The sequence below is a fragment of the Ambystoma mexicanum genome, chromosome 2q (assembly GCF_040938575.1).
Source record: "Ambystoma mexicanum isolate Mex_15411 chromosome 2q, UKY_AmexF1_1, whole genome shotgun sequence".
Taxonomy (NCBI): domain Eukaryota; kingdom Metazoa; phylum Chordata; class Amphibia; order Caudata; family Ambystomatidae; genus Ambystoma; species Ambystoma mexicanum.
Window position 1 is genome coordinate 949,269,600 of NC_090924.1, and position 25,315 is coordinate 949,294,914.

At 41.9% G+C, this 25,315-nt stretch overlaps 1 protein-coding gene across 3 annotated transcripts in view; it reads right to left on the reverse strand.

The window, feature by feature from the left end:
• Window positions 1-544: 544 nt before the first annotated feature.
• The window catches only part of SP4 (Sp4 transcription factor), a 449,599-nt gene continuing 424,828 nt past the window's right edge, over window positions 545-25,315 (reverse strand). For 2 of the 3 annotated variants that reach the window (XM_069648255.1, XM_069648256.1), the window contains exon 6: window positions 545-14,455. In XM_069648255.1, coding sequence (XP_069504356.1) covers window positions 14,208-14,455 — 248 coding nt within the window. In that variant the 3' untranslated portion in view covers window positions 545-14,207. The remainder of the gene's footprint in view (window positions 14,456-25,315) is intronic. The other variant, XM_069648257.1, reaches the window with a different exon arrangement.

Here is a 25,315-nt window from a genome sequence, read left to right on the forward strand (position 1 = left end):
TCTTCTATATGTCTGAGGACTGGTGTTGAAGCCCTTATGGACCCACACTGCAAGGCCCACAGCACTATAAATAACACTGGTGAGGGCAAACATGCAGTTGGAGACCTACAGGAACAGCATTCTATAGGGCAGTGTACCTTTGCTGAATCTGTGAACATAAGAATGTGAATGTAGGGGTCAGCGTGCAGGATGAAACACTGAGGAAAATACATATATGCAAGCCATAGGAAACTCACAACAGTTACTGTACAAAAGCTCAGTCCCCTCAGAGGAGTACTCATCTCATGGAACATATATAGGGAACGGGGACTTGGCAAAGGGAAACAGTCAAGATTTCCAAGAATAAATGCCCCATCCCTTTCCCCTGATGGTGAGGCCATACCACGAGACTAGGGGAAGCAGGGCTAAGACACAGGAGTTGTTATTATCCTGCCAATGAACAAGAAGCATAGCAATAGGCCATACATTTTAACTGGTTATATAGACTATGTGGATACATCCAACAGCAATACCCCGATAGTGTCGCTACAGAGAACTTCAAAACTAATATACATAACCTAAATAGTTTATTAAACTTTAGAAAGCCAAATCACTTACTAGGTTGCTTGCAAACTTTTACTCCAAATGGGCAATTGTACATGATTTTATTTTCCAATACACAAGATTGATATAAATCAGTTCTGTAAAAATATCAAATAAACTGTCCTGGCCACAGACGTCACAATCTACTTTCCAGGATACAATAACAGTGGTTTCCTCTTGCTTGCTTTTAGTAAGAAAAACATACATAAACCTATTAAAAACATTTCATACAAAAACTTTCAACATTTGTATTTTTACCATTTTGTTTCTTTGTTTTGAACTCAAAGCCATAGCCTGCAGATTCATTTTTGTGGGATAACTATCTTGTAATATGTAAAATAAACACAGCATTAAATACAACATTTAAACACACATCCTGCTGCAATTAAATATGCATTGAATTAAAATAAAAACATAATATTATGCACATCAAAACAGCTTAACAAAATACATTTTTTTCATCATATATTACACACTTTTATTACTGCTCTTGTGAAACAATGTGATGGCCGTTGACTTCCCAACACTTTCTAATGTTTCCAGTAACAGATATCATGAATCCAAACCAATATAAAACATGCTTTAAAACACAGACACCTTGTATACAATAATGGGAAAGAGAATGACTATCGAAACCAAAAGAAGGTAACCACATCCACAGATTTATCAAGCGGATTCAACTCAAAGTAAAAAATAAAAACCTAAAATTTAGAATCTGCTGTAAATCGAAGAGAGTCATAGTGTGTGTGTGAACTAGACCATGAAAGCAATGCTAACAATAGTTGGAATCTACGAAGGAGAGTGCAAGACACGGTTTTTACTCAAAGCTACCCAACTATATTACTACATTAAAATAGGTAGATTGCGGAAAGAGGTTTGTAAACAATATAAACATGTGTACATCTGCATTTAAGTACAAATGCATGCAAGCAAAGATCGAGCACAGTGCAAATACTTACAGTGAACAAAAACATTCCACAATTTATTAACTTTTTGGAAACAAAGCAGTAGATATGCAAGTTTGGCTTTCATTTTCAAACGTGTTATTATCTACGTGCAGCCACATGATGCAATGGATACTTAACGAAACAAATAGCATCTAACATGACTAAATAAATAAATGCATTATCCTCTAGGTTGTGAAGTTTAGAGAACCATTACATGTTGCCAGAATACCTTACATAAAACATATCAACACACTAAAGACTTGAGAAAAGCTGCACGACTTCACTACATTTGATACTGGGAACTAGAGCAACGATGTTTTGTTTCTTAACTTCATTACTTTATGCTAATAAAACACAACTAAATGCATTCAGAATAAGTTAACTCTAAGGGTTGGCCTAAGATATTGCCAGTAGAAACATGAACATGGTAAAGGCTTACGAAAAGGAACAAACTAGAAGGTGCAGTCATAGCAAGATTTCTGAAAAAGTTGTAATATTTAAATAGATCTCCGACAATCCAGAATTTAGTTGAAATTTGAACCAGTCACCTTGACGGTTTACTTAAAACTGACCTATTCACAAAGAAATATTTGCCTATACTCCTTACATATATATTTTTAAAATGTAAAAATCTAGTAAAAACAAGCTGTTGCAGTGTAATATGTAATAGAAAAACTATTTGACTCACTCTGCATTTATCTAAAATATGAATATAGAATCACATTAGGAAAAGATTTTTGCAGAAAGTTTTGAAATATTGGCAAACAGTTTCAGAAGAATTATACTGTTGGGGCACTTGTATACCAAAGCCCTGTGGTTACCACCAATGCGCACCGGACCTGCCATGGCTAAGGGAATAGATCTCAATCAGCATGTTTTAGTCAACAAAACAAAGGGTTATATTGTGTGCTTGTGCAACAATATAACCCTTTGTTTTGTTGACTGGTACAATGAAAAAAAAAATATGGGACCCTGCAGGGTTCCATGTGATAAATATAAAAATGTATGAATTTACTAATGGGACACATACATTTTCTTCTGCCTGTGTAAAGCAGACAGAGGTACACACACGAGGTTAATTTGATCAAAATGCAATAATCCATCAGGATAACACATTTAGTGTTATCCTGATGGATAGAATAGTGTATAGAATAATTTGGTGGATGAAGTGAGGACGTGGGCTTGTGTGGTTTCCATTTCGTAAAAGTAAAAGATATGTCAGAGGTACCAGTCTGCCGCCACATACGTGAATGGGATATAATAAATTTGACTATGTGCATTTTTTTGTTTCAATCTGTCATTAACATCATAGAGTCAGTACCCACCGTAGTGACTATTGTGCACCTAGTCCATAGTCCTATTTCCTCCATTCTACAAAGCAGGGCTTGTGCATGGCCAGGGACCCGCCCATCGAAACATTAACCTTGGCTCCACCCAAACATCAATTTCTATACACCTAGGCATACTTGACATATGTTTTAATAATAGGGAAGGTGAGAAGGCCCTTCGAGGAAAGGGGACTATGAACTACCTAGTCAGTGCAGTATCTTGTTTATACTCCTCTTTCCTTCATACTTGTCGGAGAAGTACAAGTAGAGTGCCCCTTCATCCACTCTAGGGTGGCCATCCATACAATACTGTTTACCAAACACCAATACCAATGCTCAAGTAACAGCTCTAGCAGTAATGTTCCAAGGGACATGCCTCTCCCACAAAGGGGATGAAGACTTTTAGACTCAGATAGTGTTTGCAAGGAGTATACTTCTGGGATGAAAGAGCTTATCAAGAGGACTGACAACCTTTGAAGCCCACTGCCTCTTGAAAGGGATTGCATAGGACACAAAGCAACTGTTCAATGACGTATTCCCCTTTGTTCTCTGTATGAAAAGGTTCCACATGCTCCTAATATCCGAATTAACAACAGCTCTTTCTGCATTCACTGTAGGATTTAGAAATAATATGGGTACAGACATATTGTTATTAATGTAGAAATCTGACAGGACCTTCACAATGGGTAATTTCTCAGAACCACTTTATTTTTATATAAAACTGTGACGACTGTATACGACTGAATCACTGAGGCTTAAAAGGCCTGAAGCTTACTCACCCTTTATACCCTTGACGTGAATAAAACAAGGAAGGCTGCCTTAGAAAAACATAGCTGTCTCGATAGGGTCGAATTATTTATGGGCCAAGGTTAATAAAACAAAATCATCAGGCCCCAAAAAGGCTGCTCCTATATTACTGGGTTTCATATGCCACAATATACTGTCCATTTGTTTCTGTAGCCTCCCCCTGCACCAGACTGAACAGTGAAGTCTATCTGTAAACATGTACTTGTTAGGCCAGTGATACATGAAAGCACACCAACATTATTAGTCAATGGGTTATTATGCCTCTGTAAACCCCAATGGCAAAGCCCAGTTACACTTGCTTTTGTATTTGGCCTTTGTAGAGTACTTCTTGGCCGCTCTAATTGTAGGCAGAGTCTCTGAGGTTTTCTAGCGTGAGCTGCTCCCATACCAGACTGATAAGCTTTAGAAATGTAGGAAGGGTGAGGGACTTTGCCTAACCCCCCCCCCTCCCCAACATTACAGACAGTGGACTCTCCAAGGGAGGCCAAATGGAGGATGTGAGAAACCAGAAGGTGTCTCACCCGTTAGTACCCAGGGATCTCTCTCTCTTAGGTGGCCAGGGCACAGCCATCGCCTTTGGATCCAGACCCTGGTAGTGGACCACCTGGGTGAAGGGTCTTCAGGGAGTGGGGGGGTGAGGCAGCCGATAGGGAGACGCGGTATTCCACCCTTTTTGTTCATCTACCCCATCCTATTTTTTAGGATACTCTGAGATCCCACCCACCACCCCCTTTTTACACTAACACTGGGCGAAGGAAGAAGGTGACAGAGTAACAAGACTACCTCTCATCGGGTCAGGTGAAGTCAGGCACTTGACTTCCAGTGGCTACCCCTGATACCAATTAGCACTCCTCACATGCATAAAAGGCAACACCTAAAGACCCACTCTGAGCAAGCCGGAACACGAGTATGAGCAGAACTTTCTGGACAAAGGCAAACCTGCTGGAGCAAAGCGGCGGACCAAGGGATAAGAGCTGCGGATAGAAAATACCAACAGTTCCCTACTGGACGTTGTTGCCTCCGACAGGCCACGAAAGACACGAAGAGAAGGCCAGATCTCAAAAGTGAAGAGTGCATTGTGTTTCAAGGATGCCAGTGACCCTCACAGGTGAATGGGCGAGTTAGGGAGGCGAGGCCAAGCCTGGGTTACTAACCTTGACTCATGAATTAGAAATCGCAAACCCCAGAAAAAGACGCACACAGTCGGTGAGTTGGCAACCGACCTGAGTGACCGGTGTGTGTTAAAGTTTGAAATAGAAATATTATTTGCAAGTGAAGGCTGCAAGCTTGTGGATGAGACGCAAAGAAAGGCAGACCTGTGAGTGAACTTTGATATAAAGGACAGCTGTGAAATCAGCGGTACGAAGTAACAGAGTGGTCAGGTGAAAGGAAGTAGCCCACTCGAAAGTCTCTGTGAAACGTACTTTGTTTAAAGCGAGAAAGCAAATGAACAGCAAAAGTGACATAGCGAAGATTGATTCTTAGAGAAGGAAAGAGTGAACGTTAAACCATGAACTTTGAGACACAGTGGTCCTGCGGTGGTCTGAAAAGAAAGCCACACACATTCGAAAGTCTTTGACATCTGAAAGTGGTCTGAGCCTGACAGAGGGAGACCTGAAGTATAATAAGCTTGGGGAAGGGAGCCCCTTGCAAGTTTGTGTTGAACTGTATCGTGAGAGGTCTGAGCCCCACAGAGCGGGATCTTTGTGAATGTTTTGGTTGAAACCTTATTTTGGAAGTTCGAGAAAGAGTTTAACGTGGAAGGCCAGGCGGGTCTCAATCCACAGTTTTGAACTGTGTACTGTGTTGGAATCCGAGCCAGAGTGTGCCATCCTGCCTAAAGGGACCGCCTTACAACGTGAGGCCTAACGTGTGGAGGAGAGCCGATTCAACCACATTATCATTTGAACACTGGTTTTTCCTTTTGTATACATTTCTCCTTTTTTGTACAAGAGATAGGGCAGGCATTAGGTTTTGTTAGCATAGACCATTTTGATTTGACAGGCTCCACTAGGACTGCGTTATTTATTATTTGATGGTTGAGACTAATCCCATCTTAGTTATGGGGCAAAGTAGGAATTTCTCCAGCTCCAACATTTTCAATAAAGGTTTTACAGATTGTACACATTGTGTCAGTGTCATACTTGTGATACAAGGCATAAATAATTTCAAAAATTGATTACATTAACTAATTACATTATTTTTGATTAGCAAACAGGCTCATTTGATTAGCAATTTTGTACTAATATTGCCGGGCCTTGAAAATTCTTTACATTTCAACTAGACCTGCAGGTCGGGTAACTTAGTTTACCTATTCAACCTAAGAGAAAAGCACTCGACCCATAACAACAGAGGACAACACATTTAAAATGTGATTTCTTTAAAATGGCACATGTCCCTACAAACCCACTTTATGTTTGGCACACTGCTGCCACCCAGAGGCCAATCATGGTATCCAGTAAAATTTTCGAAAACATATTTTCGAAATGCCATTTTGGCGAGAAAAAAAATGCAGACAAAATTTTTTTGTTTTATTTTTGTTTCGTTAGTAAAAAAGTGTCAATAGAAAAAATTGGGGGTTTATTTAAAAAATAAAATTTAAAAAAAACATTTGAAAACTTTTTTTTCCCCAATCTTGTGTCGACAAAATGGCTTTTCGAAAATGTTATGTTCGAAAATGTCACTATAAACCGCCAGTCATGCACAGTGAAACTTTTATTTAACATTTTTCTGCAAAGTAAATGTTAAATAAAAGTTTCAAACATCTCTTGCAAATGCTACTCACCCTTCATAAAATCTACTTGACTATGCAGTGGGTGAAAAGACTTTGCGAGCCATAGATGAGGGCCTGTAAAATCTAAAAGGATAGCTGCATGAATGGACACAAATAGATATGATCAAAAAGGCTCTGAAAACAGTTTGGCCAGCTGTCTCTTGTAGGTGGTAATATATAATACAATTATAAAGAAAAACCTACGCTGGAGGCCAACTACAGTGTTTGGCATTGCAGTAGATCTGTAGATGTACAGACTGGATGGAACTATTGATCACTACTTTGCGTAAACATCTAGTTCACTTTAAGTATTTATTATGTAAGAGGTAAGAAAGAGACTAAGCAGAGTGGATTGCGTAGCATGCCGAGAACTGGGCAAACTAGGTGGAATAATGTAGTTTGTGGTCATCTCACTTTCATGGTACCTGGTATAAAACAACAGAGTGATAATACAGAATTTCAAGCAATATGGGATTGCTCATGGGTTGAGAACCTGTTGCAAGATGTATGCAACCTGCAGGTTACAGAACTAGGGTTGCCATTAAACGAATTTGTTCATGTATATTTTTAAACCTGCTCACCAGTCAATATGAATGCATCTTTCCTAACAAAATGAAATACAGTGGACACTATGAAATTTAGATACACTAACAAACGTTACTGTAACACATGGAGATGATGCAGTGTGTTACAGTAGCAATACTGTAATTATGCATTATGTAACAACTTACATTTTAGGAATGGAATTGCATGACGTTCTATAAAAATATAAAGTTGAGACATACTGGTCTTTGCCAGGCAGGATATAGAAAGTTTAATAAAAGTATCATCCTGATTACTTCTTGTTTGCAATTATTTGAAAAATAAATTCTTGCCTTGCAATCCCACACTTGCCTTTGGCACTTAAGAGTGATAGAGATGATTACTACTGCACTTTTTCTCCATTAGCACTTGAAGCGAACAGAGAAGAGGGTGAAGAGAGCACCATGGGCAAGAGAGGAATGTAGGGCAAGCTATGCGTTCAATTAAGAGGGCAACTTAGATAACTAACTTTGCTACACAGATGTCTATTTGATTAGAAAACTTAGACTTGCATAGGAAATTGCTATGCGACACTGCTTATTTTATGCCTTGCGATATCATGCCTTCCCTACAAGGGAGAGCAGCCGACATTGTGAGATTTGAGAGAGAGAACCTAATTGGTAACCACAGAGAAATAAGAATCATGGAGCAGGAATCTGTGGTCAGAAACGTTAGGAGGACCCTGTGAATCAATGGAAGTCGAGATAATGCACAAAGGAACAAGTCCTCCCAACATATCTCTATAGCATTCCTCAAACTCCAACGGTCCTTGCCATCCTGCCGACGTAGAGAGGACATTTGGAGATGAATGTGTCAAAAAACTAATATATTCGAGGACGACCCCACTGCTGAAAGAGTGTGAAAAATATCCAGGTGAAGTTCGCAATAGTAATTCAAAGTAGATAGCCACTGAGGACATCTACATCCTTGTTCTGCTCCCCAATTGAGGATGGGTCTACAGATAAATTCCTTGAGGTATTGATTGTTATCAGACATCCACTGCCAGAAGGAACATTAGGTGTAATTTGGCCCAACCGTGGCTGATGAGGTACAAACATGGCACTTGTCTGGCCAGTGAGCCCTAGCATGGACCTGCCCACAATACTTGGGAGGAAAGCTTTTAGGGTACTATCATTATGGTTTTTATTGAGCGCAGACCTAGCATTGGGAAACAAAGGAATGTTTTACAATCATTGGGGATCTAACAACCGTTGAGGGAGAAGGGAGGGCAATTACAGCATTGGATCTACAAGTAACCATAGGGAGTGGGGGTGGGGGGATCAGGTCATCCAGTCTCACAGTGGGGCGTGGACGATGTATGGACCTAGGTGTAGGCACTGATGTTTACAGGCAGGTTTCACACATTTAAGTATTCCTGTCTCTGCAGGTGAACACAGATCATTAATCTACCATAATCTCCCCATTACTCACTCCCAAAGGGAGAAATCTGTCGTGATCATGCATAAAAGTATGCCTAGACTGACAAGGGGTTGGTCTCTTGGCTCCTCCATAGAATGCCTAAGCATGAATGGAATAAAATGTATCACTGACAGAGGGCTGGTAGATCAGACTTACAAGTTTGCCATGTGTAGCAGTACACGTTGCATCCAGAGTTGGAACAAGAGATCAAAGGACAACTGAAGCCATAAGCCACAGAAGGATCTGGAACCACCAGCCTGTCTGTTAAGGTAAGCAAAGAATAAAACTGCACGTATCCTGGATGGCACTCACTCTGTCTGCAGTTGGGAAAATCTGAGCAACTGAATTGCTGTGTCCCATCAGTAGATAATGAATGTGATGCTCTGTCTATCCATCAAGAAATACTTCAAGACCAAGGCTGTAGAGAAGGTCCAAACGTATTTGAAGGGACACAACACCTCCTTGTGTGTTGGCTCTCTACATCAGCCAGTCATCTAAATATAAGGTGGGGCCATAGTGCTGATCTTCGTGAAGATGATAGGCTGATTTGACCACAAAGGTGTTAATGCAGCCCTTAAATTGCCTACTATCCAACCATAAACATAAGATAGCAATGATCAGGTGCCCAAATCGGGGATTGGAGGTAAGCTTCCTTCATGCCCTCTGTGCAGATGCCATTCGCAGGAGAAGGGGGGAGCAGGTCTGTACTGGAGGGAATATCTTGAATCTCTCTAGCGGAAAGGACAGATTGAGGTAGGTAGCACTCTGGAAAAACTTTCTAGCCTATTCTCTGTTGCTTCTTGTGTTTGGTGCTAAGTGATATATATCAGGCTGCCAGGTGCGTCACTCTTGAGATCCACCAAAATAAAAAGGATCTCGTGCTGCAGATTTGACGGGCATTGAAAAGGATTTAAAAGGTGGCCAGGTCAGAAACACCAGAGACCGAGTTTCTGCATTTTTCTTAGTGAAATAAACATCTTGAGAAATTAAAAGATCCACATTGTTGATAATTAACGACTGTACGTGCTCCAGGCTATCTGGAGTGATTTAGGTAGCCCATATCCAAGATCTGTGTCGGACACAAGCCCCCCAGAGACATACCGAGAGCAGCTGTGTCAAGAGGGACTGAGTCATGGCTGAAAGGTCATGTCTGGAATAACCAAAGAAAGTGGTTGTGTGTGAGGCTAAAACACACTGATGGGATCAGTCTTTAGTACATTCACAGCAAAAGTGGTTTGGGGCTTCTACAACACTTGCTTGCCACCACGCATCTTTGTTGGAGAGGTGTGCCTTAAAGCTCAGCACCACTAACAGTAAGGCCACAGATAGAACTCTTAAATCTGCTTCTGGCATTTCTGGCACCAGGATCACCACAAACTTAAAGCCTGCCATACAGTCTTGTTAGCCTCTTGTTTGAAAGGGAATGTCATCCTACGGGTCGCCTTGAGGATGCCTGTGACTGAAATCCGTGCTTAATGGGTCACGTGCGGAGAATGACTCATTGACACAGGTGGATTAGGAGCGCAGGACTCACCAGTAGAGGGACTGGGTCAGATTGCTCTTTGAGGACCGGAGGCGAGTCACCTAGCCACCTAGAGGGAGGCATGAGGAGTCACAGCCATATTAAGGCCCCTTGTGAGAGTGTCAAATGGGAGACCAATGTTCCAGAGTTTTAAGGCATTCAGTGAGTCAGATGGTCTGTAAAGACTAGTGGTTGTAGAAGAACTTCTTTGATTAGCTCCTTGAAATTTGATGTCATTGACCAAGAGTGCTTGAGAGCCTGATATTTTGAGAATAAACATTGAACAGAATAGGGCTGAGTTGTCACATGAAGCAGCAAGGGTCCCCAGTAGGGCATCATGGAGGATGGCTCATAAATAGGTGCCCTAGTTCTAGAGCCATAGGTCCTCATACTGACATGCCAAGAACATAGGTGTAAGCAAACTACAAGAAGAATCAAATCAGTTTGGGCACCATCCATTCCACAGTGGTTAAAAAGTTACCTCAATCCAAGGACATGATGGGTGACAAGGAGCAAGTCCTTCACTGATGCTTTAATGTAGGCTTCGACTGCATTCATCCATAGTCTGATAAATGGTGCCGGATGCCTTGCAGACCTCAGCGCCATCTCTCCTTTTCTTCTTGCAGTGAACGTGTGTGGCACAATGTGCCGAGTAGGAGCTAGAACGCAGTTGAAATCAGGGTGTGACGGAAAAGTGGTATCAACGCTCCTCAGAGTTAAGGCAAACCACAACATGAAGAACAGTAATAGGCTGAAAATCTGTAGGAGCAAGGCCCCCCCCACAATTGGCTATAATTAGCGTGAAGTGGGGTGGCGGCGTGACCGTTTTAGCCCATGTGGGTATCTTCTGGAGAGACCATGGGGAAATGTCAGCAACAGTCCCAGTAGTATCACCTAGCAGAGGATCCACAGGGGAGACCCCAGTACCAGAACAGAAGGAGGGAACCTTGGTGTTGCTGCCAGTATTGTTACACAAGCAGGCACCCTTGGAGTTGCCTCTGGTATTAGCCCCAGAGAAGAGTGGAGAACCTCTGGGTTGCCCCCTGTAAACTGAGTCAAGTAAGAAATACTAGGGTCCACCAAGAGATTGGTGACCTCTCTGAAAACAAATCACTGGGATGGAGTGCTCCATAAGAAAGTGAATCATTTAGTGGGTTCTTCTTCTTTAGGGCAAAGAAGTTCATTAAGTGTTGAGGGAAATTTTGTGAAAAAAGTCTTCCCTGCACCACAGCGAGCGTGAAAGTGTGTTCACCGTAACTGTCACAGTACAAACATCAGTGACAGTGGTGCCCCACTCAAAGTACTTCAAGTGCAAGATGTGAGGCTCAGCCACTGGGACCTTCTGCTCTCAGCACTGGTACACTGAAAAAATAGCTTCCTCAGAGGATGCTCACAATCAAGTTAACTAGAAAAGGAAAAAGGGGGAAGGCAGAGCAAATAAGAATTACATGCCAAGACGGCATCATGTCACAGTGTGCGTGAGAGCAAACAAATGGTGTGTGTAGCTGAGGGACGGAGCGCTGACTGGCCAAGCAAGCACATGACTTCACAGTAGAATTGATGAGAAGTTTTTGCTAGATACAAAAGGCTTTGATCTCATTGTGCTGAATTTAACTCCCACAAGTATGGAGGTTATACAATTACCCAATGGGAATTTAAGATTTTGTTCATAATGGAGAGCGACAGAACAAATGATAATACATAACTACAGTAATTAATATGACATACCAAAACACAACTCCGGGATGGCATTAGAGGACTATAACGCATGTTCCCATGTTATATTGTTAACACTAAATGCAATTTATTTCGATAGACAAGTGGAAAATCTGTAATTCCGGGAATCACGTCACAGGTTATTCAAGGATATGCCCTAATTTTAGAGAATTTTGAAACTAATACTGTTGTGAAATAATATTTCAGCACAAAAACTGTAAACACACATACACAAACGAAAAAGGGACACGGTGATGGGTTGTAAGCTACTAGCTTGAAAATGGGTGAAGGAGCAATTTCCAATGACAATTAGGACATATATACACACACACACACACACACACACACACACACACACACACAAAAAACAGGGACCACTTTTTTCATACATATATATTACACTTTTAAAAGGGAATCAAATAAAAGAAAACCCATTTACGTATGAACAAGAATGTTCATTACTTAAAAAGACAATGGGCTGCATTACAAGGTCCAAGGTCCATTAAAATTGCTGGTAAAATTGGCGGTTATATCAGCACCAGCATTTATTCTGGACCGTGGAACACAAGTTTGCCGTTGGGGGCATTGATCTACCAGCTGACCTGACACGACGGTAGATCAGGACCTTACCTGCAAATAAATGCCAGAATCACTGGCACTGGTACTACCAGTACCAGCAATTCCGGCAATCCCATCCCATGGAGTCCTCCATGGAATGGGAATTTACTGGCATCGCCGCCACCTTAATATCCTGGAAATACCAGAATAGTGGGTGGCAGAAACTGTAAGGCAGGTTTGCCAGTATGCCGCCGGTAATTCAGGCAGGATACCAGCAAAACTGTAATGAGGTCCAATATATCAGATTCTTAATTTGAATTTCAATGTTTACATTGGTTGCAAGATTAAACAAACGCCACATATTTCATTGTGTGCAATACTACATCTTAGCAAGTTGAGAACAAAACGAAAACCTCACTGCAATTGGCCGCATTGTTCGAATAGTAATAAATGTAAGAGTTAATATGCATTCCTTTGCTATGCAACAATACAAAATGGCTTGGCAATATGAAAGAATACAGATATTGAAGAAGAAATAGGAGTAGGAAACGGCTCGATTTTGCTAGGGTTTTAATATGTTTTGGGTGGGGAAAAAAAAAATCGAAATTCTGCTTTACATTTCTTTCTAATAGAAATTACAATAGTTTGTGCTTCATTGTAAATTAAAAGAAAAGTTCAGATTGTCAAGAGTTTCGAAGTAATGAAAATATGTTCTGACGAGGTCATGATCCGGTCACCAGATTTGATATAAAAAGGTGTAACAAATGCTTCAGAAACATAAAAAAAACGCATGATTACCAATCATTTCCGCTTGCATGGTATAATCACATTGTCTCTCAGTGCAACAATGCACACAAGCTGAGAGCTTGGTTGCAAATTACAGTTCATAAGGTAAATATAGAACCATGGATGATGAACGGGATACATGAGAAGAAATTAACCGAAGGGTCGTCAATTCAGGGACACAGGTGAATAGTCTGGCTTACTGATCAAAATCCACCATTCTAGAAATATGGTCATAAATAAAACCACTCAAATGTTGGTTTATGAGGATAACAAAGAAAAGTGATTGTGTACTGTCTATTTACAATGGCCCAGCTACACCTCCATCTATTCTTCACTTTTTCTTAAGAATCTAATTATCACACAAATATAACACAGGTACCCATGTAGATATCCTCCCTCCTTTCTACATTATTGAAATAAGTGTGAATGTTATGATTTCTATAAAATTGGAGTTGCGCATTTTGTTCCTTTTTGATGTGCATTATTTCCAAAACACATTTTTCATTATGAGACTACTTTTCAGTTGATTGTCATTGTACACAATAAAATAATACAGTCGTCATGATTATATAAATGTTAATTCACGTAGGTTTGGCAGCATATATACAAATCTGACTGAGCAATATAATTGAAGATCAAAATAATGGCTAACAATGTAACATGCTTTACAGAATGAAGCACTTTTCAAATCCACAATAAAGTATTTTACATAAATATAAACCAATTCCACTGAGTAAAAGACAGTGGATATTCATTTTGCTGGGATTTATGGTCCAGAAAGTTCCCACCAAAATGTTAAAATTCGTTTTTGCCCAAGTACCTCAGTATGAAAATATTAACAATTAGTTAAACAATATGCTTTGTATTGTCTGACTGTACAAGGAAATACAACAGTGTTATAATAACAAGGATCATTGTGTCTGAAACCCACAATGTGCTGTACATCCACACAACTAAGAAATGTAAAAGTATGGACTAAATATTCCACATCCGTGATTCTAATAAATAATGTCCAGTTTGTTTTTCAAAACCTCTAATTTACATTACAGTACGTACATATTGGAATATGTACAGAAATCATGAATCTACAACATGATTACTTCATAGTTACATTTTGTAGCCGATTTCCAGTTTTTGGAAAGTAGTTGAACTTAAGTGCAGCATAAGGCGTTAGTGCAGATTTATTTTCAAAATTCTTCGATGTTCGATGAAACATTGGGGGTAGCTGGATTTGAATCTTGGGATATCGCTGCAACTGTGACAATTCTTGGAGAGCCAAGCACCTCATTAACCGAAGGGTCTAGGTCTCCTGACGTAACAATCGCAAGAGCTGTTCCACCACCTTTTTTATTTTGATGTGTTTTCACATGTTTGGACAGATGGTCACTTCTCATAAACCTCTTGGAACATTCTGGGCACTCAAATCTTTTTTCACCTATATAGTGCCAAATAAAAAAGGTAATTAACAATATGTTTTTATTGAAAAAATACATTTTGAATCAAAACTGTACAATTTTACAAACTAAGAAAGATCTACATTCAAATCTTTTATTCACAGTTAATCGTCAAAATGCTAAAGAGACTCGTATTCCCTACTATTTAGTACACAGCAGTTGGCACATTAAGAGAGGAAATGGGGGGAAAGCGGGATAGAGAGAAAGAGGGAGCGAGAAGCAAGGGAAAGGAACAGAAAGCACACACAAGAACATAGTAAATGTTAAGCTTTTGTTATTAAACTTATGTTTGAAATAAAACATACTTCATAGAAACATCTACCCCCACATGCCTGTATTCATGTAAGGGAGTTGCTTATTTTCGGTGAATAATACATTTTAACTGACAGGATACAAGCATTTCTATTTTATACATGATATAAATAAATAGCGAGACCCATGCCTATTATTTATGGGATAACGTATTCCCTAGAGGTTGTTGTAGAACGGTCTTGCAGACAACTCTGATTGTTGGGCCTGTGTGCATCAATCTGGGAACGTAGAGCATATGTTGTGGGATTGCATGAAGGTGAGAGGATTTTGGCTGGAATTTGGTGTGATTTGCGAGAAGGTACTAGCAGACAAGATTGATTTTGAGACTTTGGTGTCGGGGAGTGATGAATTACTGGAGGAGCTAACTATATGTCAGAAAAGGGGTTGTTCAGAGGTGCGATGATGGGGAAGAAATTAATCTTAACCAGTTGGAAATCTGCTATTCCATGCCATACAAAATAAATTATTGGGCTACGGAAACGCATAAGCTGGCGGGGATGGAGAGAGTTATATATCGAAGAGAAAGGAAAATCCCGCTGTTTGAGAAGGTCTGGGGGAAGTTTTTAATCAGACTCAAAATGAGTGAATGTGGACATGGATGGAGGGAGAGGTTGGTCTTCGGGTGGGGTTGGGCAAGGGAGTTATTATTGATTGTATTTAATGTTATTGTACATAGTTCTTTCTGACCGATTGATTGACTTGCTCTAATGCTCAATGTAAATTGGTGAGCTTTGATTTATCTTGTATATATTATGAATACCTGAAAATAAATAATAATAATAATAAAAAAGGAGTTCTGTGAGCAAATCGAGGCTCAAGGCCTAAGGCAGAGTTACTTTATAAGGCCATGGAACTCAGAAGTGACTTGCAATATCCTTTTTACGTACAGTAGGGGATATGTTATTGCTTGTAATATGATATATGGCATTTATAACACGCCTGTACACAAGCGTCTGAATACATGGCGCTATACTGCCACTTCCCTAAATACCTGGCCTCTTGGTAAATGTTATGCAAGATATCTTTCAGTTGCTGAAACATAATCATTGTAAAATCAGTTTGCTTAAAAATAATAATATGCAGCTTCTAATGTATCCTAAGAGAAATATTTGAAGCAGTTTGAAAAAATACATCTAAAAATGTTTTTATTTTGTACTTTACAATAATAAGGTGCAGACCCTTGCTCTTACAAGTTATACTCTAGCAGTGCACAACATAAAGATGCTACAATAATCAGTTAATGGCTGGAAAAAGTGTCGCAGAAAGCTATTTACAAGAAAGGAATAGTTCCCATGCCTTTAATTGCGTGCTCCAGTGACAGACGGAAATCTGCTCTGCTCTGCGCTAGCTCAAGCAGCAGGCATTGTGACATTACAACCGAAGCGTAATAACCGTTTACAGAGCAGCAATGATGTCTCAACTAGCCAGTAATATACATATTAACAGGCTTTTAGACATGTGAAGGAAGCTGCCATGTATTATAGTCTAACAATGATAGTTTTGTTGACCTTTACAAATCACTCGGTCCTAGGTTGGGGGTTTATTAGCCTACCATCACTTATCAGGTCTCCATCGCACCTATGCATGCTAAGAACCCACTATGGTTAAAACAAAAGTGTTCCTAAAATTAAAATACTGCCCGTCTATGGACCACCAGTAGGTGCCTGCAAAGATGGCCTCATTCTTCTGAGCTCTGCAGGACACCCATCCAATATCACGTGATGATGCTGCCACACTAAATCCTGGTAATGCATCACATCACTGAACCATGGAGGTAACTTTTCAAATGGCTGGCATTACTGCTGAAATCGGAATTGCACCATTGAGGTAGTACACTACTAGTCCCAAAGAGGGAATGAGGGCTGTCACTTGGTGGAACAGGTTATGTATGAGGAGCAGCTTAATGTGGTTTAGTTAAGAAACAAAACACCACTCACGCATCTGTCGCAGCCTCCGTTTATTAAATGCAGCAAGACTTCATTCCATCGGCCACAGGCAGGCAGACCTTTTAGTTTGACTGTGCATGGAAAGCTGAGCTAAAAAGGTTAAATCACAGTGAAAGCAAGCACACGCACTACACTGTCGACTTAATGGAACTCCAACTTTTTTCCATCATACATATGCAGCTATTTGAACGTTTTGGCAATTCACTGTAACCTTTCTGGTCCTGGCTGCAGACTGACTGTGTAAACACAGACTTAGGGCCACATTAAAAGTGTGGCGGTCTGGATATTTGGGTGCCGGTCGCACCCTACCAGCACCCATTTCTGGACCACCACACTACAAGATGTACAAGGTCTGACCTGCAGGGCATTACGGCCTCCGCCTGCAGAGTTTTCATGGAAGCACTGGCACCGTTCTCAACGTTGCCAATGCTTCTATGTCCCCATTCCCATGGAGTCCTATGGGGCTCCATGGGAATGGGGACTAAGATTGTACGGCGCCTGACTTCCGATCTGCCGGGACTGTAATGTCCTGGCGGCACCAGGAAGTGAGGCGCCGGAAAGAGTGTTACGAGTCTGGCGGCACCTCACCGAAAGCACCGGCAGGGTTACCGTCAGACTCGTAATGAGGCACTTTATTTCCTGCAATTATGACCTTATTAGTTGTGACTGTTCCCCTGCTGCATGTTTAAAAGTGCATGTAATGTCCTGTTTCTATGTTCTCTGTATACTCACCTCCCTGTCCTATATCGATGTCTCTCCAGGCTTGTAGCATGGGGCATGTCACATGTGGGGGTTGGGGTTATGGGCAGAGCAGAGATAACATTGCAAAATAAAGAAGTTAGATGTACACCCGCACCGTGTTTCTCCAACGTATTGACTGGGTAGTATATTAGTATTGTGAGCCGGCACCCGCCCCCTCCAACACAACATTGGAAACGAGCGCCTCCACGTGTGTTGCGAGGCGAGCGCAGGAACATGCTCCATCTGCAGAGCTTGACAGGGCTAAAAAGCAGGCCTTGGTTCCCACGGAGACAGGTGAAGCTCTCTCAATCAAGGGAAGCGTGCATACATAGTTCCAAACCTCTGCCCAAGGATTTCATGAGGGGCATAAGCACAGGACCCTCATACAACAGCACGTTCTGCAGGCAAGCAGTCTAGGTCATCCGTGCTGATTCAGTTCACGTGGAAACTAATGAACAGTACATCCAAGACTTGTATCAAAGCAGCTACATTGCCAGGTCTAGTGTCTAGTCAGTGACCACCACAGATACTGGAAGGCATCTGCGAGGTCTACCACTACCATCTCACTGTGAGTACACATTAAAGCACAACGACCATGTCTGAGCATGAATATCTTCACGACAACGCCAATCAGTCTATATTTTCCCCTGGTTTTTCAAGCAGGACCAAAGGAGGGCATGAGTCCCGACAGCTACAAGCTGTGTTGCCATTCGACATTTCAAACACCAGTAGTTTGGCACCATTCTGGAGAAGATGGTTTAAAGAGCTTTACATTTACATTGATGCCACCGGACTAAGGGAAGACCGACGTTTTAGAATACTCATGCATTTGCTAGGGCCAATAATACGTATTTGAGATGCATGAGAGCGCCACAGACACATTCACTGGAATCATTGACTCATTGAACACTTATTTTGTTCTACTAAGGAATGTCGATTACGAGAGACATTTTTCACACCTCCACTCAAGAGAAAGATGAAACTCTGGACACATTTGACACATTTGTCACAAGAGTACGAAAGAGTCAAGTATTGTGATTTTGACCATTATTTTGACCATTATTCGACGGAGGAAGCATTAAAGTCACAAGTAATTGACGGCTGTGAATTTGAAGATTTTTGCAAAATTACTGCAAAAGACCAGATCCATGGAAGAGTCTCTGGGCAATAAACCAATTACACAAACAGCAGCTGCAGTGCCTATATGCCAGGTGCAATTGTCAGACAAATCAACCAACAAAGAACAACGCAAATGTTACCGTTGTTGTAACAATTTCCCTGACGTTGGTCCCTGTCCAGCGATTGGCCACTCATGCGAAAGCCATTTTCAGTCTGTGTGCAATAACATCAAGTATATCCAGCAATCAGCAGACGTAGAGGCTCTGGCAGAGAAACTGATGGGACTCGTTCGAATAAATGGAGGTCGCCCACCTCCAGGTGGAAGTGTTACGCAGGCAGAGGTCAGGAGTCACCATTTAGGACCAGAAAACAGAGTAAAGAGGGAGGAAATATTGCAGAGGGTCCATTTTGGAAGAGCCGAAGAGAAAGTAGACAAGCCCGAAAATAAGATACATAGCAGTTTCTCCTAGACTTCAAGACGACTCTGATTCATCGTCAAGTGGTGAGCAAAAACAAGGGTATGTCCATGCTATAGGAAACAAGACAGCAGTAGAATAAGGTGCAACCTTATTGGTTCAAGTAAATGGAAGTGCACGAGAATTTCTAATTGACACCACGCCACGGTCAACATGATAAGTGAAGACACATAGCAAGGACTCAAACACATTGGGAAATTGAGATATCCTGACATTGACATATCCAACACGCTGCTGGGATGCAAAGGCATGTTAGAAACAACCTGCTCATATCCAGAAATACTAAACACCCCTTGGGCGGAAGGAAATGCATGATTAATTGGTTGGCCGAAGACCAATCGCCTCATTTACAGTGTTAGGAATATATACTCATTAGTTATTACGTAGCTATTAGTTCAACTAGAGTGTTTAAGAAGACCAGAATCGCCATTTTGTTTTCTCTCTGCTCTCTCTAACGTTGCCACTTTGCCTCATGTAAAACTGCTTTGCTGTAGATATTATTTCGTTTCAATGACCCAAGGCTAAGAAACATGTTGAAACATTACACTGGAAAGCCAGACAGAAATGCCCGATTCCCTACCTCACATATCCTTGAAGGCAGGACGCAAGGCATTTTAATCAGTACACGAATGCCAGCGAGTCTCCTGAAAGAATAGCAATGTATGAAACTAGCATTTAAAGAGTTGAATTATGTTCTTCTTTACGGCCCCCCTTCTGAGTACAGTGAGGCCCCGGAGAGCGGGCTGACCTCTAGAGCGAGAATCGAAACTAAGAGATAGTGAGGCCTGGTATGTGCCAGTCCTACGCGCAGCTTGCCCATGAAAACAGAAACGCTGTGTTCTCGCAAATAAAGAATGGTGTCTGTAAAATTGGAGATTGCAACCCATTACTAAATATGGTGGTCTAAGGTGTTGTATTTGTCACAATGGTCAATCATCGCCTCTAATTCAAAGGGAAATGAATTGGGGGCGGCATTGAATGTGTCATACTGTGTCATTGCTGATTGGAAGGTGCTCTTTTTGTATATGTAACTGATGTACGTCTCTCACTCTCTTGCGTCCCCCGAGGTCTGTTAGACACACGTCGTGGGGCGTGGGACCATTTGGCCAACTGGGACTAATTTTGTATTACAATAAGCCCTAGATTTTGGGAACAGAACCTTGTGTCTGGCGTATCCATTCGTGTGTGGTGATTGTGCCTTGTTTCCACATCCGAGGGTCCCTGAGGGGCCCCTTCAAGGAGTCACCGTTTAGGACCAGAAAACAGAGAAAAGAGGGAGGAAATATTGCAGAGGGTCCATTTTGGAAGAGCCGAAGAGAAAGTAGACAAGCCCGAAAATAAGATACATAGCAGTTTCTCCTAGATGTCAAGACGACTATGAATCATCATCAAGTGGTGAGCAAAAACAAGGGTATGTCCATGCCATAGGAAACAAGGCAGCAGTAGAATATAGTGCAACCCTATTGCTTCAAGTAAATGGAAGTGCACAAGAATTTCTAATTGACACCACGGTCAACATGATAAGTGAAGACACATAGCAAGGACTCAAACACATCGGGAAATTGAGATATCCTGACATTGACATATCCAACACGCTGCTGGGATGCAAAAGGCATGTTAGAAACAACCTGCTCATATAAAGACAAGTCTGCTAAGCGTGTGATATATGTTGTGAAAGGTGGAGTGTCAGGAAGTATTTCTCAGCTTCAAATCAGCTATGAAAATGGGGTTGGTCCGCATATTGTATCAAATCATGTCGGCGTACACCACAGACCACAATGATATGATCGTCAAAATGTTTCCTTCGCGGTTTACAGGCCTGGGAACACTTAAGCCAATAAACATACAAATATAGGACCATGTCGGGTACTGCACCTGAGACGTACCCTTTTGACTATTGTCACACATAATGAAACTCAGGTAATGCAATCAAGATAATGTTTGTAATGACGATAAACGTCCAGATCCTGATTCTCTTGCCCTCCTACAGTTTTAGACTAGACTTCGTATCTTTTTTCCTCTTTGCAATACTGGGGCATTTCCTATTCCAGAGCGAGGGTACGAAGAGTGAGGCTTGCCCATGGATTTAGGCTATTGCAGTGGGCGCAATATCGTTTTTAAAAACGCATGTTGTACTATGTGCAGCATGTGTGTCTTGCTTGTCAAGTGAGAAATATCAACTTTATATGTCTCCTATGGCTAAGCAGAACTAAAACATCTTAATGTTTCTGGGCTTCAGGCACATGGTGCGGGATACCATCAATAGTGGACCGAGTAACCTCGGATTCCAAACCCCTGGCACTATCACCGAGTTCAGGGTTCTTTGTGTCCTCAGTGTAGTGTATTGGAGTTATAACAATAAATGAACACAGAAATATCCCCTTCTTGGTTGTCGTGAGGGGGATCCTTTTTTTGTGTACAGAGTCTTCGGCAGCTCACATAGTACACATGTGTTTTTAAAAGCGATTTTGCACCCACTACAATACTTACGCTACTCCGTAAGGGCTATTGCTGAAAGAGAACAGAATTGTCATCCCCGAGACCCTACAAGAATGAGTGGTTGGTCTGGCGCATGTAGGACACAGAGGGATCAATTTTACAAGCGACAGCTTAGAACAAAGGTGTGGTTCCCGCAAATGGACATCAAGATACTACAGAACACTCTTGAAACCTGTGTTATTTGTCAGTGGCTCCACGCATTTTCCAGAACCTCTGAATATGACACCACTGCCATTGAAGGTGTGGGAGGAAGCGGCGTTTGACAAGTTTGGGCTGCTAACAAATGGCAAATAAGTACTAGAAGTCATGGATGAGATGCCTTGTGTTCCAGAGATACATTTGGTCTCCTCAATGGCTGCCCATGCTCTTGACAAAATATTTGCTGACTATGTCATTCCGTCAACAGTGGCCAGCCTTTCAGCAGGCATTAGTTTGCAATGTTTGCTGAATACTTAGGGTTCCAGCATCGAAAGGTTACTCTTCTGTGGCCTCATACTAATGTCACTGTCGAACGTTTTATGGCCAACATAAAACGCACTCTGCAAGCGTGCTCCATCACCCGAGGGTCAGTCATGCAAGCTATTTGCACACTGCTACAAGACTATTGATACACACCACACAGCCCAACAGGGATCTGTCCTTCAGAGCTGATGTTTGGCAGAGTGAGCCGAACAAGGTTGCCCCAGATTGCAGAGTCAGTGATTGGACCTAAACATAAAGGCTTGAATGAGGGACGATGCAAGCAAGAGAAAAATGAAGAGATATGCAGATAAGAGGAGACAAGCCAAGGAGTCGAACATACAAGTGGGTGACTCAGTGCTAGTACAGTAACCTCAAGTGCAGAAGGAGGTGTTTGCATTTGACCCTAAGACATTGACTGTGACAGCAGTTCAAGGATCCATGGTGTCGGCTGAAGGTCCTGGTCGTACCATCAACAGAAACTCCTTGTTCTGCAAGAAGCCTGCGGCCAACACTTTTGATGTTGAAGAACCAGTTGATGCAGTGAGTTCACAAGAAAGCTGTTCTTAACATATGGATGGTGATGTAGACACTGATGACAGCTGCAGTGATGGAGATGGTGGATTACCCCTCACATTAACATGTACAGAGACATCCCCTTACCCCCTCCCACCTGCCACATCATTTCTCCCAGCCTGACTTGAGTTATGGCGCAGTACCGTAGCTAGTCACCCCCCCACCACCCATCTGCTGTAACAGCACAACAACGCATGGCGACCCAACCACTAGCCCCTACAAGCCAAGAAGAGCTTGCAGCACTACTCCACGCTTGGGTATACCACCCGCCAACTGCCCTCTTCGGAATATTAACTCTACTTGGATGCATCACATCCAGAGACCCTCACTGGCACAAAGTATGCTTATGTCAAGATCACTGCCCCAATCGCCAAACCATAGGCCTTCATGCCACGCCACACATTTTTCCAAGACGACACCAGCAGCTGCCTTCCTAGACAGGCCTGCACAAGTCCTTAAAGCAACCCAAAACTGCATAACCAGCCCACATCACAGGACAACAAACCCTTAATCCCTAACAGAGAGAACTGCTTACCTGGCATCCCGCTCCACCACCCCCTTAAATGACATTGCACCCAACGTCACAGTGCGCAACTTCCTCCAACTTTCCACAAGAAGACTTCCACTTCCAGATGCATGCCTCTCCACACCCCCTGGCCGTATCCGCACCTAGAACAGCTCAACAGCTCCCACTGTTCATCCTCTGTCCCCCCCTCCAGTGTCCCCTCTTCAACCTCATCCCAGACAAAAACCTAGACCTTCTCGCCCTCACTGAAACTTGGCTCACCCCTGCTTCTGGCCCACTCCTATCTATAGCCATCCCAGCTGGCTACTCCATGCTATGCAGCACCAGATCACCCAGAAAAAGGCTGGGGAGTTGCCCTGATCTTTAAGGACTCACTCCCCTTACATGCTATCAAATCCACAGCCCCCCCTAATTGCAAACGCCTCTCAGCCAAACTCACTTGCTCACACACCGCATCAACTACCATTCACCTCATTTACCTGCCACTAAACCCAACCCTTACCTTCGAAGAGGACATCATTCAACTCATCATGTCAAATCTTGAGCCATTCACCCAATTCTTAATCCTTGAGGACCTGAACTTAAGCATTAGCGGCCTGTCGGAACCTGACGCCACCAACCTGTCATCCACCTTGGAAGCCTTAGGCTGCACCAAACGCATTTTACAACCCACATACACCCATGGCCGCACCATAGATTGGATGACCAAGGCAAAAAATAAAATGATGAATTGCTTTTCATTTTATAAATTATGTTGCACTAACTGCTATGTAATTTCAAAGAAGGTGAGCATTGTTTATTATTCTTTTACCAAGCTCCAGGGCAGTATGTACCTATACAAAGGAAAGCAGAGATCCAGGCTGTAGGCTGACCCTAAAGTTCACTTTTAATGAGCAATTTGGCTGATGTAACTGTGTGAGAGCTTGTCTGTCTTCCACTGTAAATATTGGGAGGGATGCAGGATGGCACTAAACAAGATAGCCCTTTCTCTCTGATCATCATTGCTTCCACCTCTGTTCCCCAGCATTTTTCTAATTCATAATTTGTTTGCTCACTTTTGCACCCTTAAAAGGTCTACCCCCTTTTTTTGTTCACTTTGCTCTCATGTATACACCGACCCTATAAATTTCTCTCTTGTCCATCTCCCCTCATCACTTCTGAGAGGCACTTCTTTCATCATTACTTTCTCACACACCTTGCTTCCTAAATCAATAGTCTAATTCCCCTCTCTTCGCTGTCCACCTTTGCTGAGCCCTATATTCAACTCAGACTGCAATGGCCGTAAATATGATAGCCCTTCATGTGCGCATGCAAAAGGCTATTGTGTCATGCATCTGAAAGGATGTGAAAGGCTCAGTGTGCACATGTGCATTTATTTCTGGTGTGCATGTGTGTGAAAGGCTACAGCTATTTGTGCCTGAAAAGCTATGCTGCATATGAAAGGCTAGGTGTGCACATACAAGGCTGAGGCCTGTGTGCATGTGAAAGTCTGCATTGCTCATATAAAGCTGCGGTGCCATGGTATGTGTTGCTGTGGGTATTGTACATGTTACCATTTGGACACCATCTTAATTCAATGACCGCACCAAAAGCTAAGATTATGGTTAACCCATCTATTACCAGGTTCTACTTTCCGAAACAAGTCTTTTTTAATTAATGCACATGCCATGTGATGGGATCTTGATATGCATGCTAGCATTAAACTGCGAACTTTGCATTAAACTGAAAGTTGCCAGGTTTATAATTTAAGTGGCTGTGCAATACATGAAGCCTCCCCTAATATGCATATGTATTGACATCGCTGGAAGCGATACCACAGAAAATGAGCTCATATCTAGCCTTGGATACTATGGTAAGTTACATTACAAAACGTGTTTATTAGTAAGCCAAGAGACAAATAACTTTGCTGTGCAGATTAAGTGGCATTATCATTATTATATATGAAGCAGTACCTTGAGTGAGCTTTTTTTGTGTAGCATACACATGTCAACTGAATGGCTTGTGGGCACGTCTGTGAGATCAAATGATTTGCCAAGGATCACCCACTTTAGTTAATTGTGAAGCCGGAATTTGAGACCAGTCTGCGACATAAGGCCGTAACCAAATATCGTCCCAGCTTTAGTTGGTAGAAATAGTACTTTGATTTTAAATAACACTCTGTTTTGTAGGGATGTTTTGAAACTTACA